At 30.1% G+C, this 18259-nt stretch overlaps 2 protein-coding genes across 2 annotated transcripts; both read left to right on the top strand.

Moving 5' to 3' along the window:
• The first annotated feature begins 1018 nt into the window (after positions 1–1018).
• On the top strand, positions 1019–6995 carry LOC130671083 (putative ankyrin repeat protein RF_0381). The gene is made up of 3 exons (XM_057474777.1): positions 1019–2057; positions 2115–2257; positions 6855–6995. The coding sequence occupies exons 1-3, from the start codon at positions 1019–1021 to the stop codon at positions 6993–6995; spliced, it is 1323 nt and encodes a 440-aa protein (XP_057330760.1).
• A 3514-nt stretch (positions 6996–10509) lies between these two features.
• LOC130671222 (uncharacterized) lies at positions 10510–18236 on the top strand. The gene is made up of 4 exons (XM_057474989.1): positions 10510–10655; positions 10895–11038; positions 13907–14065; positions 17126–18236. The coding sequence occupies exons 1-4, from the start codon at positions 10605–10607 to the stop codon at positions 17267–17269; spliced, it is 498 nt and encodes a 165-aa protein (XP_057330972.1). The 5' UTR covers positions 10510–10604; the 3' UTR covers positions 17270–18236.
• The last annotated feature ends 23 nt before the right edge of the window (positions 18237–18259 follow it).

Here is an 18259-nt window from a genome sequence, read left to right as displayed (position 1 = left end):
ACAAGTCACATTTTTACGTATGTTTCATGTAGCTATCGGTTAAATCTTTCCAAAAATGAATAGATTGTAAGAAAAATAATTATAAAATAAACAAAACAACAAATGATTTTGTTTCTGATAATAAAGTTATCAATATTCAACGATATCTGTCTCACATTTTCGAAATGAGCAAAGCAAGTAAGCGATATTGAGTAAAAGAGTAAGCAATAGCAAAAGAGAGAGTGGGCAATAGCACATTCTATATAAATAGCAAAACAAATACCTTAAGCAAATTTACTATTAATAAATTCAAATGACAATGTAGTAATGAGTTGCAGCATTGGAAACATAAGGGTAAATAAGAGCTTAAGTAGTAAAAATTTATGACAATAGGTCCGTATCAATATTTACTTACCATTAAATAAAATTATTTGATTATTCAAAGAAGACATTAATGTGTAAAAACATGATACTGAAGTGAGCCGACGTCTCATAATTTTCGGATTCTTTTTAAAATAATAAATTATAAAAAAAAAATAAATTAATAAATTGCACTAATAATGTTTCAAATTTTCTATTTGGGCATATTTTTAGTTCTTTGTAATTGATTCTTTGAGAGAAAAAAAAACCGAAAATTTTGAATTGTCTACTAACTTCAGGATCATGTAAAAATACATCATTTATGAATCAATTCAAAACCTTTGTTTCCTAATTTCTTTGTCGTGCTTTGTTGATATATCTGTGAAAACAATAATCAAATCAAGTTTTAATATTTGGATAGTCAGTTCATTAGATAGCCGGTTAATTATGGTGAAAAATTTATTTTATCGCCACCTATGTTCATAATCAAATCAAAAGAATGTAACCGTATATTTATAGAGTAAGATACTCAACTTACAGTTATTATCATTCGACCACCGCAATTATTGCTGTATTATTTTGTACATCTTGAAAGTATTTTTTAACGGTTATTAATTAATAAAACTTCACAGTAATTACTCAAGTGAATTCAATACAAACTGAGGAAGATTTTACAATTATGGCAGAAATAAATAAAGATGTATTGAAAACTATGGAAATTTTCGATAACATGAAATATGGTGATGTGCGTCGTAAAATAATGAATGGGATCTTGTCAGTTGATACCACAGTCAAAATAAGCAGTAAATATCATAACTTACTTCACGAAATTAGTGACGAACTTATTAATTATGGCAATGGTCATCAGCGGGAAGATGAACATGATTACGAAATTACGATTCTTTACCTTGCGTTTTATTTCGATGACGAAGAGTTTTTTGATTATCTTATTAAAAATAACGCCAATATTTCAATGACAACAAAAAATTTTGGTCACATTATGACATATGCTATTAAATTTAAAAAACTAAAATACGTTGTGAAATTAATCGACTCGGGGATGGATGCTAGTCAAAGTTTACGTGTGCTCGAAAGAAAAGAAATATATCCATCATATACACTATTACAACAAGCTGTTTTATGTAATTCGTGTGAGATTGTTGAGTTTCTTATCAGTCGCGGTGCTTCCATTGACATCAATAATTTTGAATATCCTCGACCAGTACTAAACATTGCTGCGTACAACGGTAGTGCTGAAGTAATGGATTTACTTCTTAATAAATATGGCTGTGACATTAATAAAATTAATTTTTTTGAAGTAGCATTCGAAACACCTTTAGAAAGCGCGTTAAAAAAAGAATCTAATGAAAAAACTGTTAAAATTTTACTTAATCATCCCACAATCGAAATCAACCAAACAAATTCGATAGGGCAATCTTATCTTCATGTTATAATGGCACTACCCATGAGTGAATCATATGCTAAACTTGTACTGGAAGCCGGTTGTGATGTTAATTTAATGGATAAGAATGGAAAATTGGTAATTGATTATCCTTATGAGTATGTTCGTTTACCAGGTAATCTTCATCTGTTTTATCAGTATTACGACAGTAGTATGTTAATTGTGAAACACCATATTGTTAAACTGATAGTTGCTGGTTTCGATGTTTGTGACAAAAACATTGAGGCAGTCAAAGGCAAAGAATTTAAGAAAATACGTAAAAAATATTTGAAAGAAATTAATTTAATGAAAAAAACAAAAGATTGCGTCACAGGATTTACGTATTATGATTTACTACATAAACCACAACATGAACTGGCTTTGAAATTGAAATCCATTGACGATAATGTCAATATTAATGAAGAAACGGTTGAATCTAATTTTCCATTGTATGGGGGAATGATTAATTATCGTTTGGTAAAACTATTTCAACGTAAAAAAAATTATGACGTAATTTCAGGTATTGTGTTCAATGTGTTTTATAACGTATTTTCTACTATATAAACTACCTTCTACTTGTATGAAGGATCTTTTCTTTTATTTGACGATTATCGATTTCATGATATTAAATGAATAAATGGATAAAATAGTTAACAATAAAATGTAAATTAGAAAATTATATTATCTTAATATTTCAATTAAAAATATCTATCATAGTAATTTGAGTTTGTAAAAAAACGTTTTGATTTTTTTGTAATTTTTTTTTTTATATATCAACAATAAAACCTGTATTCAGAATAAGTAATTAATTTCTCTATATATATATTTTATTTATTATAAGAAATTTTCTTTTCTAAACATAAAATCTTTATTTAATATAAAGCTTTCTGTCAAAATTCTATAAAATTTGTGGTGAAAGCAGACTATCATAATTAATTTAAGCAGAGATAAGGCAAATGTCCCAGTACCTGGAAGAAGACCCTATGCTGGAACGATTTGATGATCATCATATTATATTTAAACTTGTACTTGATAAAATTCAATAAAATTTTCTTTATTTACAACCTTAATCTTTCATTTACAAGATAGTATACAAAATAGATTTTAAAATATATTCGAAGCATGAAAAAAAAGGAAATTATCACAATAGTCTCGGATGTATAAAATTACTTTTCAATAATTTTTTTATGTATTTTAAAATTACACAGAGTTAAAAATCAGCACATCATCAATATGAAAAAAATTGTATTAACTCTCCGCCCGTCACGCGATCTCGCCACCCTATCTTCAATATTGCGATATTGCCGAGTATCATAACTATGATTTTTCCAAATTCAAACCACAAAAGCTTATACGACTAAACAATTGTAATTTTTTTACTAATACAAAAATTTTGTATTAAATAAAAATATTAAAGAAAGAGATGAATTAAATGAGCTAGAAATGAGCTGCTGAAAGTTTTTTTTTATTACTTTTATTAGGGGGTACCCTATTTTGTCCGCAAAAACAAAAATTTTTTTATCAACGACAACTGAAAAATTTTTCGATTTACTTTGATTATCATTAAAAACGAAAAAGATTTAGCGTATTTGCAAATAACTCATGAGTCCTCGGAAACTCAGAATTTCTATTATTATTATTTCTATTATTAAGTGCTATATAAAATTAGTGGAGATAATAGAAGTTGACCGAAACTCAGTTTTAAAATTTGATGACAGTAGAGCACTACCTCTCCGCTTCGCGGTCGAGGTGTGCAATAATAATAATAAAAATTATATTTTTACCTGCATCTGTGCCACTGCGTGAATTCACCTTCACATTTACTATACTAATACCTACTGCCAAGCCAATAACTGCAATGACTGCAACAATCAGCAATATTACTTGTATCCGTTCCTTAAATGTTCGACTCCTCCAGCATGTCCACCATGTCGACGGCGTCCTAAAACTTTATCAAAAACCGGGTTTTCATCAGATGTCGACGTTTGAAGGTGTTAGGATGCTATTCCGACATTTTCAGAGAGATGTGTGTGTGTGTGTGTGTGTGTGTGAATCGATCAATTTCAAAACTTAATTAGCTCTAGAAATCAATGAAAGATATCGATCGCTGCCAAGAACGTCTCATTCAGATAATCCGTTCGAGAGATATCGTCGACGATTATTAACTAATAATAAATATAATATGATTGTAATTACAAACTTACACATCGCTTTTTTGGTCTATATCATTGTGTAACTGCAACCCTGGGTTTTCCATTTTGTTGATTGTTGTCTTCACAATATAATTTATGTTCCCAACAAAGTTCACTCTTAGTAAATGCAATGATCTGTGTGCTTTGTGACCTGGATGTATGGAGCGTAGATTTCCCGTCTACCTGTTACATATTTAGATAAATCGAATGAAAAAGATACTATTTTTTAAGCAGGGTAGTTGATTTGAGTTTAAATTGATGTTCTCGAATAAATGAATAGGGGAGACCGAGGCAGAGAGGCCCCCCTGAAATTTTGATCAAAAAAAAATTTTTTTTTTTTCGTCTAATTACTATGAATCCGATATGTTTGCACATTTTTAGTCCTTTGCATGACACCTGGGGCAAAATGGACAAGGTGAAAATTCTGAAAAAATGATTTTTCCATATTTTTCGGCTGATTCTCTATGTATGAGGCAAATTTGGTCACTAAAAATATTCAGAAGTAAAAATTTTTCTTTTAGTTGATAAATTTTTTAAATAAAGTAAAACTATCCATTATCTAAAAAATTAAAAAACACTGTTTTTAAGTTAAAAATAATGACAAATAAGAAATGTAGAATTTTTTTTTTTAAACAATAATTATTAATTAATCTAATCGTGGAGGAACGATATATTACACCTTAAAAAGTTTTTTTGAGTCATATAAAAGTAAAAATAGTTTTTAAGAAAAAGAAATACGTTCTTAACGATGAAAACAATTTAAAAAAAAAAAAGAAATTATCATTTTTTGGAGTGGGGCCTCCTTGCCAAAAAAAAAAAAAGTTTTTTCTTTTCAGAGTTTCGGCAAAATGTCTATAAATTTGTTCAAAATAGGACGAAATTAAAGTGATCTGATGGTTGAAAGCCACAAAAAGTAATAACCGGCTTAGGGGGGCCACCCTGCTCCGGTCTCCCCTACTAGTTTACTTACTAAAACGTTAGATAAAATTATCATACTTTTATACCATTCAATTCCTAACTACCTACACTATATGAAATTTACTATCAGTGTATCAAATTATTTTTTAAAAATATTGACTGCATTATATGAGAAAGTTTTCGTACAGAATTTTATGAAGAAATTTAACTATTTCAATTAAAAACTTACGTATCGTTTGTTTGGTCTATATTAATGTACGACATTACATGTTACATGTCTAGATGAATCAAATTAAAAAGATATAATTTTTTGAAGTAGGGTAGTTGATTCGTATTCAAGTTGATATTCTTGAATGAATTAGAATTAGTTTAATATCAATTGGTGAAAAAAAATTGAATTTAAATTAAAAAGGTCTCCGAATATTTTATGTATAACTGAAAGCTGAATAGATACAATTAAAATGAGATATATGAATAAGACTTATGAATCTATGAGTAGTAAATGACTATCGCAAGAGTCTTGAAACCATCTACCAGTACCAGCTCTTCGTGACGGACTGAATATCTTTTTTCTCCAGAATTGGAAAACTGGCCCCTGAGAAAAGCAGGAGGAGTAAGTGGCGTTTTTCTCTGTAGGAAGAAATAGGCCAATCCGGTGGTCCCTATTCCCCCCAGTGTTCCTTGAGTACGAATGCTTTGGGTGCACATCTTCGCATTAAAATACCATGTATAGTAAACATTAGACTGGGCCAAAAAATCGACTATTTTTTTTTTTTTTTTCGATACTGTGAAAATATTATTCCTGATGACAAAAAAAAATTATTGTGCAAGTTTGAGCCCTTAATATTGATATTAAGAGGTGTATCGTTACTTCTATAAGTTTTTTGACAGAAATTTCATTTTTTACCCAGAACTCGTAAATCATCTATCTGAAAAATTTAAGCAATGTGTATTCTTAAAGGAAATTAAATTCCTTACAAAAACATCTCTTAGTAAATTGACGTAAAACGAGCCATTTCCTTGTAACCGTGCCTTAAGCATTGATTTGTATTTTAAATTCTTTGTTTCTATTTTGGATCCCGGGTCAAAAAATTAAATCTGTTTTAAAATAAATGATAAATTTAAATATTTTTTCTTTAATTCAAGTGTATAAATCGTATTTATTTTATATAGGAATTTAATCTGTTTTTGCCCTTACTATTCCTTATCCAGGCCAATATCAGACTTAATTTCGTATGATGTTTAGTCTGTTTTTAATCGCGTTTAGACTAAAAACAGACTTTTTTATTATAATTATTGGTCTGTGTTCAATTGTTTTTAAGGACAAAAACAGAACTTTTTTTAAATATAAATAATAATAATAATAATCTAGAATTATAAATTTATTTTAATTTTCTTGGTATTTGGAATATGCTAATGCGCTTCGGTAATAAGATTTCACACGGAGAAAAATGTTGGCTCGAAACCTACCAATTTTTACAATGCTGTCGACCAAACTTGAAAGAGGAAGTGAAGCATCCAAAAAATTATCGTGCTCTTATAAAAAATGATTATGCTGCATCACAATACTTACAACGCGTGAGAAACTTATCGATAAGCTTTGATATCAATTACTTTCATACATTATAATAATTTTGATGCAGCATAATAATTTTTTATAAGAGTATAGTAATTTTTTGGATGCTTTACTTACTGTTTCAAGTTTGGTCGACAGCATAATAAAAATTGGTTGATTTCGAGCCAACATTATTCTCCGTGGCACAAGAATTTTGATGTTTTCGAATGCCAAAAAATTTTCGATTTTATCCAGTAAATAAGAAAAATTTTAAGGTTGAAATTTTATACCTCGGTAATGGCGTATATTACAAATAAGCCCAGGATATATATTTGTAAGTAATTCAACGCTCTACAAAAACGGGCTTTATGATTTTTGAATAAATCCATCTGTTCTAAAGTTATTTTAGCTTGGACATAAATCACAACACAAACTGGGTTTGAGATTGAAATCCATTGACGATAATGTCAATTTTAATGAAGAAATGGTTAAATCTAAGTTTCCGTTGTACGGGGGGATGATTAATAATCGTTTGGCAAGAGCATTATAACTTAAAAAAATTCTTGACAAAGTTGAACATGTTGTGTTTCATATGTTTCATAAAAAACTACCTACCAATTTTATTAAGGAACTTTTTTTTTCTTTAAAAATTATATATTTCATAAAGTTGAATGAATAAATACGTAAAATAATTAACAATAAAAACTGAATTAGAAAATTTTATTATCTCTTCATAATTTAATCAAAAATATCTATCATAGTGATTCGAGTTTATAAAAAAACATTTCAATTTTTTTTTTTTTTTTATGTACCAACAATAAAATCTGTATTCAGAATAAGTGATTAATTTCTCTATGCATTTTATTTATTATAAGACATGTCCTCTTCTAAACATAAAATCTTTGTTCAATATAAAGTTTTAATTGACAAAAAATCGATTAAATTTGTGGTTAAAGGAAATTATCATAATTAATTTAATCAGAGATAAGGTAAATGTCCCCAATGCCGGAACGTTTTGATAATTATCATATTATATTTTAACTTGTACGTGATAAAATTCAATAAAACTTTCTTTATTATTATTTATTACAACCCGATAAAAAGTGATTTTGTATAATTATCTATGAGTCCATATATAATCAGATCTGAAAATTGGCCAGATCTAATCTTATATAATCATATAGGGGAGGGAGGGGCAAAAGGGGCTACTCAAGGAAATACCAAGTTTTCGAGGACTCAAATATGCTAAATCTTTTTTTTTTTAATGATATTCAAAGTAAATAGAAGAAATTTTCAGTTATCGTTGAAAAAAAAAATTTTTCATTTCTGCGGGCAAAGTGGGGTACCCCCTAAAAAAGGTAAAAAAAAAAAATTTCTGGATTTTAAACGAATTTAATTAAGTTGAATTTTTTTGTAAGTAATTTACATGAAGAAAAATTGTATTTTACAAGTTTATCGGATTCAAAAGAAGAAAAAAAATGTTTGATAGTTTTTATCATAAAACAAACGTCATTAATATTTTTCAACTGACAATTGATTTTTGAAAAAGTTTACCAAAAAAAATTCAAACTAACGCTTAATTATATTTACAGAAGTGATTTTGGAATGTTTAAAAACCATTTAAAATATAAAACTTTTTTTTATAAAATTTTGGGGGTACCCCGTTTTGCCTACACTACCCCCTTTTGCCCCCCCCCCCTTCCCCTATATAGTAGGTAGCTTTACCTAAACCTAAACAAACTTGTTCCTTTAATTGTTTTGCAAAACTTTGATCAATCCACTCCGAAAAAGGGTTCGATAGATCAATTTAAAAATTTGCAGAGTTATTGGGGGTACATTGAGGTTAAAAAGTACCTGGCAACATTTTTTTTTCATCGAAATTTACAAAGTAGCGGTTGATTTACTAAAAATAAAAAAAAAGCCATTTTTTGTACTTACTTCTAATGGATGTTAAAAATAAAAAAAAAATTTTTTTCCGAAAAATGATGAAAGGGTCTTGTAGGGAATTTATTCGAGTTTTCAACGCCACCCTCAAATTTATTGTGCAATCATTGGTAGCTGAAATATCGATGATCAAACCCAAAAGAATCATTTTTCGTTTGTAGGCTGATATCTCAGCGGCAAGTTGTCGTAAGAATCTAAACAAAAATTCAAATTAAAGCTAATTAAATTTGCTAACTGACCTTTGCATTGGTTTAGCTGCTGAAATTTTTTCGCAGCCCGTGGACTCTCTCAAAGAAAAGAAAAAATTTAGAAAATTGTTGTCTCGCGGTATTTCCCATGTTTGCACAATAGCTGGAGCTCTTAAAAAATTTTGATAAAAATGCACCGGAACTAGAGATTTCAATCTATAAAATGCCTTTTTTTCAATCTCGATACGATTATTTTTCACAAAGTTACAGCCTTCCAAAAATCACTAAAAAATTTCGAAAATTTTTCTGTTCCTTTATTTTATGGCATGAGTGTATATTAAAATGAGTGAGAGACTTTAATTAGATCAAAGCTTCCAGAAAAATGGTGACGTAAGCATATCGTGTGCCAAACGGTAAAAGGGCGCATAAGTTTTTTTTCATCGCCAATTGATTAGTAAACATTTTCTATGCTTGAAAATCAAACATTGTTTTTCCAAAGCTAAAAGGGCGTATGTCTTTAATTATGCGCCCTTTTAGCTTTAGGAATTTGAAAATTTTGTGACTAAACTCTCTAAAAATGAATCAGTGAAATTCACTTCGAATTAGTGAATATTAACTGGGAACCAGCTATAAGTATACCACTGGTTGAATTAGTGGTATACTTATAGCTGTAGAAATAGTGACTATCCACTGATTCGCAGTGAATTTTACTAATTCGTTTTTAGAGGGAAAGCTAAAAGAGCGTATAAATTTTTTTTTCTGAAAAATTTATTAAAAGCTTAGCCGAAGTCTAAAAATGAAAAAAAAATAAATGCTGCAGTCAAAAAGGTGTATTCTAACTGATGCATTCTTTTAATATCAAAATTAAAAATATGCTTAGAAAAATCACAAAGTACGCGTGATTGTATTAATATTTGTTGTTATGATTGTTATAATCTTATAGTAAATTGAAAAAAAAAAAAATTTGCAGAAATATGTAACCGGTTCATTTAGGTACGACTCCCATACCCCCCTTATCCATATCTGTACTTTTTTTTTATTTTTAAAATTATTCTGATTTATGGCAGATCCATAATAATCCAAAACAATAATTAAAGAAAAAACCAGTAAATATTTATTTTTTATAATCGTTTTGAAAATTTTTATTTAATTAAAAATTTGATATTTTCATTTTTTTTTAATTATTTTATTTTTAATAAATTTTGAAAAAAAAAAAAAAAGTGTAGGAGACTGTTTTTTTCATCTAACTTGTTTTGTGAAACGATTTGTTAATATTTTGTATTAAAACTTGAATTTTTTTTATGCGTCCTTTTAGCTTTAGGCACTACTTTTCAAAAGCTAAAAGGGCGTATGTCTTGAGATACGCCCTTTTAGCTTAAGGATGCCCAAATTTTTTTTTTGCAGATCTTTGCGTTTCGAAAAATTTCAAAGCTAATAGCAAAAAAAAATTGTTTCATGCGCCCTTTTAGCATAATTCCCTACTAACCTGTAGCAATGCACCCTTTTACCTTTTAGCACGCGATATGCTAAGCTATCGTCACAAAATCAATTAACAACAATGTAAAAATGTGATATGAAACCAATACAAAGTAACTAATCAGTGAATCAGTTTTGTCTTGAAATCCGTGTGCAGCCATAATTATATACTAAGCAGAAATGTTGTCGGGAAATCCGATAGATTGTTATTATTATTATTATTATTATTATTCGCCTTTCAATCAAATAAGATATTAGATAAGTTTTGAATTTCCGGACAGTATTTGTCTTTAATATATAATTATGGCTGCACGCGGACTTCAAAAAAAGATTGATTCACTGATTACTAACTTTGTATTTTTTTAAATCGCATTTTTACATTGTTGTTGATTGATTTTGTGACGATAGCTTAGTGTATACTTACGTCACCGGTGGCCTGGAATTTTTGCTCTAATTAAAGTCTCTCTCTCGTTATAATATAACAGGCTGATTACGATTTTGTGGCTCATAAGTATCGTAATCTTCGAAGGTATAACAGTTTACACGAAAATATGATGTTACTAATCACTCTAGTTGTCATCACTCAATCGTTTGGCATACAGGTAATTTATTTAATTATAATACCAACTTTTTATTCTACACGGAAAGAAAATTCCATTAAAATTTATGATATAAACTTAATCTTGGACTATATTCTAACAAACATCAACCTTCAAATGTCTTCACTTCAAAATTTACTATGTAGGTTACTTTTCAATTAACTGAAATTTTTTTTCTGTGTACTCACATTTGTTCCTTTTTTTTTGCAGTAAATATATTGTTCTTAATGTAATTTTTTTAGGGAGCCGTAGATATTGTTCTCGAGGACACCGAGTGTCCCTTCTACGATAAGGAATATTTCTTAGAACCTGAAGTTTTTGTAAATAATCAGAATCAATTTGCTTCAAACATCACTATAATTAAACAACTTCCGATAGAAACTCAAGTAATTATTGTTTCGCATTATTATTATCGTTATTACTCATATTATTGTTTATTTTATTCACTCTCTAAAAATGAATCAGTGAAATTCACTTCAAATTAGTGAATATTCACTGGGAACCAGCTATAAGTATACCACTGGTTGAATTAGTGGTATACTTATAGCTGTAGAAATAGTAACTATCCACTGATTCGCGAGAATTTCACTAATTCGATTTTAGAGAGCAATAATACTCAAGATTTTCCGTACGCCAGTAAATACTTAACAGATATTAATTATAATATGATACAATTTGTTGCGTTTCACCACAGATTTCCCTGCTTAAAAAATCCGATAGATTCTTATAGCTGTATGTGGGGCATTCCACCCGGGTCGAAAAATTTTATCTGCTTTAAATCAACTAATTTCCCAGAATGTAACAGCAGTAAATTTGAATTCACAAAATCATTAAAAAAAAAATCGGTCTGTCAGTTGACCCTGCGGGCCAGCCCCAAAACTTCCCGCTGTTTTCGAGCTCGTTGAGCTCGAAAACATTAATGTGAATACATTTTCGAGCTCTTCGAGCTCGCAAATACTTTTGTATGCCATTGTTTTGTAAAAAACCATTTTTTAGCATTTCTTTCTCCCACGATATCTCGGGAACGAATTAACCGATTTTGATGGTTGAGGCGGCAATCGACGTGTTTTATCAAGTTCTAAAGCTGATCAAATTTTGAAATCGATTAATGAGTCGTTTTTGAGAAATTTCGAAAAAACCAAAAAAAAATTTTTTTTTGAATTCTTTCGTCAACGGTTTCTCTTGAACGAATGACCCGATTTTGATGGTTGAGGTGGCATTCGACGCGGCTTATAGAGTTTTAGAGCTGATTAGATTTTGGAATCAATCCATCGAGCAAATTAAAAGTTATCCAAATAAAACATTTTTGAAAAAATTTTATTTTCGAAATATCTCTGAACGCACCCTACCGATTAAGTTCAAATTTTCACGGCCTCAAGACATTAACAAGCCGCGTCGAATGACACCTCAACGATCAAAATCGGTTCATCCGTTCAAGAGTTATGAATATTTACATACATACATACGTACGTACGTACACACATACATACACTCGGACATCATCGTGAAATTAGTCAGGATAGCTTCCTAGGACCTCGAAACGTCGACATCTGATGGAAATTCGATTTTCGTAAATCGGACCGAAACCAATAACTTCCCGAATTTTTGAAAATTTACAATTTTCTTAGCGGGAAGTTAAAAACAATTAATATTTCCATTTATGGAGAAAATTAATTACTATTCCATTAACCACTACATACATGATTTATCGAAAATAATAAGAATAAATAAAGCTCAATTAAACTTACTGCTCATGGGAAGTGATTCGGGGACATTAGGGTGAGCCAAAAAAACTAACCTATCGAATTTACGTCTTAAAAAGGACCTATATATTGAGAAAAAAACTCTCCCATTGGGCAAAATTTTTAGCTTAATTTAAAAAAGTGCCATACAAGAGTATTCTAGAGCCGAATTTTTATCTCTCACGGTTCAAAAGTTATAATATTTTTAATCAAAAAAATTTTTTTTGCATGTTATTTAAATGGGAAATTTCAAATGGCTACCTACGTTTTTTTAAACAGCAGATCAAAGACAACTTAAAATTTTTATAAAAGATCAAAAACAGATTAACTATAGTTCACATACAGGCCAATTAGTCCAAATGCAGTTCAATTAGACTAAGATCAGATCGAATTTTTCGACCCGGGTACCGTATTTTTAGTCTACCAGAGTTCTATCTAAAAGCGAGTTAGTAAATACTGAATATTTATTAATTCAGTTTTAGAGAGCTCTCTATTATTTTTCTTATTATTAACAAACTCTCGAAATGTCGAAATTCCAAAATGTTTCGAATTTGTTCACCTCATTTATGTATTTGAAATTCTCACTTGATTGTACTATAATGCTGTGCAGTGTTAGTATTTTGAACAAACTTTTTCAGCTACCCCTCTATTATGAACGAGTAAAATGTACAAATGATACTATGAAGATATTTTGTTTTAACATATTTAAATTGTCTATAGACATTTATAGAGAGTAGGTTCTCTAAAAATTAATGAAAATATGAATTTGGCACTGAATAGTCACTTATTTGCAGTAAAAAGTATACGACTATTTAAATCAGTAGCATACTTTTCACTAGCCACTTTTTTGAATAATTAACATTTTAGAGATTATATCTCGTAAACTATCAACATTAGATGTTAGACCATAGCAGCCTTTTTCTGAAAAGAATCAAGTTTCCGATGTATACAGAGAGAAATATAATGTCAGAATGACTATCCAATGTATCTTCAAATGATGTATCGTGAGAATAATGATTCGTATACCTTATTTAAGAATACTAATATGTTAATTCAATAGTCTGTAGTATCGTTAAATTAAAGATATGTATTTATGTTAGGATAAACATTCATTTATTTAATTTAAAAATGCGACAAATAGTAGCCTTTGTAAATATATGTAGTTTCATTGATATAAGTATCTGTCTTGCCTGCGTGAGGATCCGTATAGCTAAATTGGCTATACGTTGCATCGTTATCGGTTTTCGGTTCCCTAAATACAGAGTTTGCGTAATAGTCATATCAGAGATTCATAAAATGCCTAAAATAAGGATATGGATCATCATTTTGATGATCCACTGTGATGAAACTCTGTATAGCTGAATTGGCTATACGGCGTATCAGTAAGTAAGTTGAGTATACAGCGTATTAGCCAGAATAGCGATACGTATACTCACTCTGACGATATTTCTTTCGTGTATATAAGCTTTATAGCTCATGAATCAAAAAAAATAATCTATTCATAAATTTTAGGGACATCTCACAATACTAGCAGCATCAATGGGAGAATATGTTGTGAGTACTGGAATTGATCAAACGGTGGACTTGTGTGATATAATGGAGGACCCTATTGTGTCAGCTCCTTTTCTTAGTGCAATTGGATTTTCTCAAGACCACTGTCCACCGGAAATTGTAAGTTATAACACCTTTGAAAACACAAAAGCCAAAGCGAGTGATATTCATTCTTCAAAAAATAATATTTACTAAGATTAAAATTATAAAATATTTTACATACACTGTAAAAAATTCGCGGCGTGAATGCGGATTAAATCCGGAGTGAATGCGAAGTAAATGAATTTTAAATTATTCACTCCCTCCAGAGTGAAATTCACTCCGGAGGGGAGTTTTAGGAATATTATTAGTAAAATATAACTCCACTAAGTGAAATCGAAATAAAAATCGCGTAGTACAGTATTGATCAACTGATACGCAGACACACACTCACACACACACACCCGAACACATATATGCACACATTCGCACACTCCCGAACACACGCACGCACACATGCACACACACCCGAATATACATACGCACACATTCGCACACACCCAAACACACTCACGCACACACGCGCACACACATGCAGAGATCCGAACACACTCGCACAAACACTCACACCCGATCAGACACACGCACACACACGAACAGATTCGCATAAACGCACACGCACACATTTGCACACTCACACACGCGCACTCACGCACGCACGCACATCCACAGACACGCGCACACCGACACACTCGCACGCACGCACTGGCGCTCGCACACACACGCTGTTTAACAGTTTACTATAAATTAATTTAAATGTTAAAACTCCGGAACGGACTGAATTGGGAGTGAAATAAAATCTGCATCACTCCGAGATCACTCCGCTACAAAAAAAACTCCCAATTCACTCCGCATGCGGAGTGATTTTTTTTAAAACTCCGGAACTCCGAGTGGTGGAGTGAATCCGGAGTGAATTCGGATTTATTTTCAATCCGGATTCACTCCGGATTTTTTACGGTGTATGTGAAACGCACCAAGAAATATACAGTTTCATGACGGCGATTTCGCACAAGAGATTAAAGGAAAGTTCAAACGTTAACGAATTCATTTTCTTTCATTTTTTGAATGATGTTAAGCAAAAAAGTAGATTTATAGCTAAATTGATCACAAAAATAAAAAATCTGTCTATCGGTTGACCCTGCGGGCCACCCCTAAAACTTCCCGCTGTTTTCGAGCTCCTTGAGCTCGAAAACTTTGTTGTGAATACATTAATAAAAACTAAAAAATTTTTTTATATGCTTTTGTATGCCATTGTTATCGAAAAAAACCGTGTTTTAGCATTTCTTTCTCCCACGATATCTCGCGAACGATGTAACCGATTTTGATGGTTGAGGTCGCACTCGACGCAACTTATAAAGTTCTAGAGTTGAGTAGCTTTTGCAGTCGATCGTTCAACTCGTTTCTGAGAAAACAATAAAAAACTGAAAAAAAAATTTTTTTTCGTAATTCGCCAATATTTTCGAGTCTACTTGATCAAATGATCTGAAATATTCAGAAAAGTTGATGGCCAACGAGCTCTTACGATTATCGCCTTAACCATCCAAATCGGTTCATTAGTTAAAAAGTTATAGACCGATCACACACACACACATACACACACACAGACACTCGAACATTATTCTTAACATAGTCAGAATAGCTTCTTATAGGACCTCACAACGTCGACATCTGATGAAATTCCGATTTTCGCAAATCGGGGTGAAAATAATAATTTCCCGAAATTTTTGAAAATCATCGATTTTCTTAGCGGGAAGTTAAAAAAAATTAATAAATTCAATATTTAAAAAAAAACAGAAAAAAAAATGGGCTCAACTCAAATTATTTCAACTTCGTTACACATTGATACGGAATAAGTGCATTACGCTCATAACACTGAAAATACCAAGACCACTAAACGCACTAATGGTACTAAAGCATTAGTGTGCAAAAATTCTAGTCCACTCGTTTTTCATTAATATTTTTTCGTCAGAGAATGTAACTACAAAAATGCTACTCCCTGATTAAAGAGGAACGCCACCGGACTTTTTCCTCACACTCCGAAAAATAAATAGGACTACGTCTGTTGCATTCGTAGAGTAAAGGAGAATTTTAAAACAATTTTTTTCGGAGACGAATCAGAATTTTTGAAAATACGAAATTTTTAGCATTGTTAAGGTTTTAAAAAACGCTAAAGACTTTCTATTTTAGGTTTCCAGTGTTTGTCCGTGAATTAAATTGAATTAAAAATCCGTTACCGTTGCCCCTTAAGATAAACGATTTGCAATATTAAATGCCCATAAGGGCGATTCAGAAGCATTAAATAGTATACATACCTTTGGCAGTAAAGTAAGAAATGTCTCAGATCACATGTAATTGTTGACCAAGGCGAAGCCGATGCTGCAAACAACTACTAGCGAATTCGTGATTCACAAACACCTGCATACCCGGGTCAAAAATAAAACTTGATTCAGACTTGATCACCTTAAATCGTGACTTAGTTTAGATCAAGTTCTGTTTTTGACTAGTAATAAGGTGCCGGGGACAATGTTTCTATAACATTTTAATAAATTTTATATTAAAATCAGATAAAACCTTATACATACAGTTGTCATATGACAATTTTTATCATTTTTTAAACTGTATAAAATTTTACAAAATTGTGTGAAATTCTATCAAGTTTTACAAAATGCTATTTCACACTAGATGCAATAATGACATCAAATTCCCTAAAGTTTTATGAAATGTTAGAAAATTTTTTTCAATTTTATAAAATTTCATTTATACTTATTACGTCCCTTACTCAGATCTTACTATATAAAATTTCACTGTAGAGTCTCATAAAATTGTGTATAAAATTTGATATAATATTATAAAATCGTGTAAAACTTTATAAAATTTTATACAATTCTATAAAATTGTATGAATTTCTCTAAAATTTTGCTGTGAAATCTTATAAAATTTGATATAATTTTCTAAAATTTTTTAAAAACATTTTTTCCCGAGAATGGAAACAATTTTTGACACAAGACATAATGATTAATTAGATATTGAATACATCTTTAACTAAAATCGTTTTTTAAATTTCAATATTGATTTTTGTTACTCATATCTATGAATCTCATTGTTATACAATGTTTTAATCTTAATTCTAACTCTTTCTAGGGTCATTATGGAACCGAAGGTTATGTACTTGATCCAGAAGCATTAGCAGATAGAGTGCCACCTAATCAATACATGCTGAATATAACTCTATCATATGAGGAGAAAATATTATTACTATGCCAATCATTCATAAAAGTTAATTAAAACGTCAAGTTATTTTTTGGACAGGCACTATTATCATAATTACTTATGTTTCTTTGTGTAATCATGGATTCTAATTAAAATTATTACTCTAATAGCTTTCTTAATCCTTATGAATTTTGGGGCGAGATACTTCCACAAAATATCCTCAATATATTTGATGTGACATTTCGCGAAGATACTTGCGTAAGGAGCAGAGTCAACTCTGATTATTGTAAAAATTCATTTTATAATTAAAAAAAAAATAGTAGTGCGTCAGATGCGACTTCTGGTGATTTCTTATCAGGTAGGTTAAGGTTTCTTGTTTTTTCAATAACCTATTACTAATTAAAAATAACAATAAAAGTCCGATTTTTTTTTGTAATCTCATTAATTCGTTTCATAGTAATTTTAGGAGTTAAAAATTTAATGATTTTTGCCTAATTTATCTTAAAAATAGGGTGGCCGAATATAGATACAAGAAAATTACCTCTGTATGGATTATCGGCCACCTTAGTTTTATTTTTTTTTGAGGTTATCAGCATTTATATGCAAAATAGTCAATTTAATTTGTTAATGTCAAAATAAATCAACAAATTGATTAAGTTATATTTCAAAATAAATATAAATATTTAGAATAGATGTAAATAAATTATATACATCCGATGAGCTAAAATTTTATCTATAAGGTGGCCGATAAAGGGGGTCTAGGCAGGCCGATAGAGGGGACAGCTAGGCTGATAAAGGGGACATCAGCAATTGAAGTTATTTTCATTTATTATTTAATTTCTAATAAATATTTTTACATATAATTTTTTTAATTTGAAGTTAAATGTATAAGCTTCAAGGTTCTATTACTGTTTTATACATGAATTGGTTTTTTATATTTTAATTCTTAATTCGAAAAAAAAATACGCTTAACTGGCCGATAGAAGAGTCACTCATCTTAATATTAATTATTTTATTGCTGTTTTCTTCAAGTTTTTCGGAAGAAAATTTTACTTACCCGGAAAA

Source organism: Microplitis mediator, chromosome 7, assembly GCF_029852145.1.
Source record: "Microplitis mediator isolate UGA2020A chromosome 7, iyMicMedi2.1, whole genome shotgun sequence".
In the NCBI taxonomy this organism is placed as follows: Eukaryota; Metazoa; Arthropoda; class Insecta; order Hymenoptera; family Braconidae; genus Microplitis; species Microplitis mediator.
Note: the sequence above shows the minus strand (reverse complement) of the source record. Positions and strands in the feature narration are given on the sequence as shown.

Excerpts from the sequence above, each read along its gene's own strand:
- LOC130671083 (XM_057474777.1), top strand. The coding sequence starts at position 1,019 with ATGGCAGAAATAAATAAAGATGTATTGAAAACTATGGAAATTTTCGAT. Across the intron at positions 2,058-2,114 it reads CAAAGAATTTAAGAAAATAC|GATTTACGTATTATGATTTA; the intron begins GTAAAAAATATT and ends ATTGCGTCACAG. Across the intron at positions 2,258-6,854 it reads GAATGATTAATTATCGTTTG|CTTGGACATAAATCACAACA; the intron begins GTAAAACTATTT and ends AAGTTATTTTAG.
- LOC130671222 (XM_057474989.1), top strand. The coding sequence starts at position 10,605 with ATGATGTTACTAATCACTCTAGTTGTCATCACTCAATCGTTTGGCATA. Across the intron at positions 10,656-10,894 it reads CTCAATCGTTTGGCATACAG|GGAGCCGTAGATATTGTTCT; the intron begins GTAATTTATTTA and ends TAATTTTTTTAG. Across the intron at positions 14,066-17,125 it reads ACCACTGTCCACCGGAAATT|GGTCATTATGGAACCGAAGG; the intron begins GTAAGTTATAAC and ends AACTCTTTCTAG.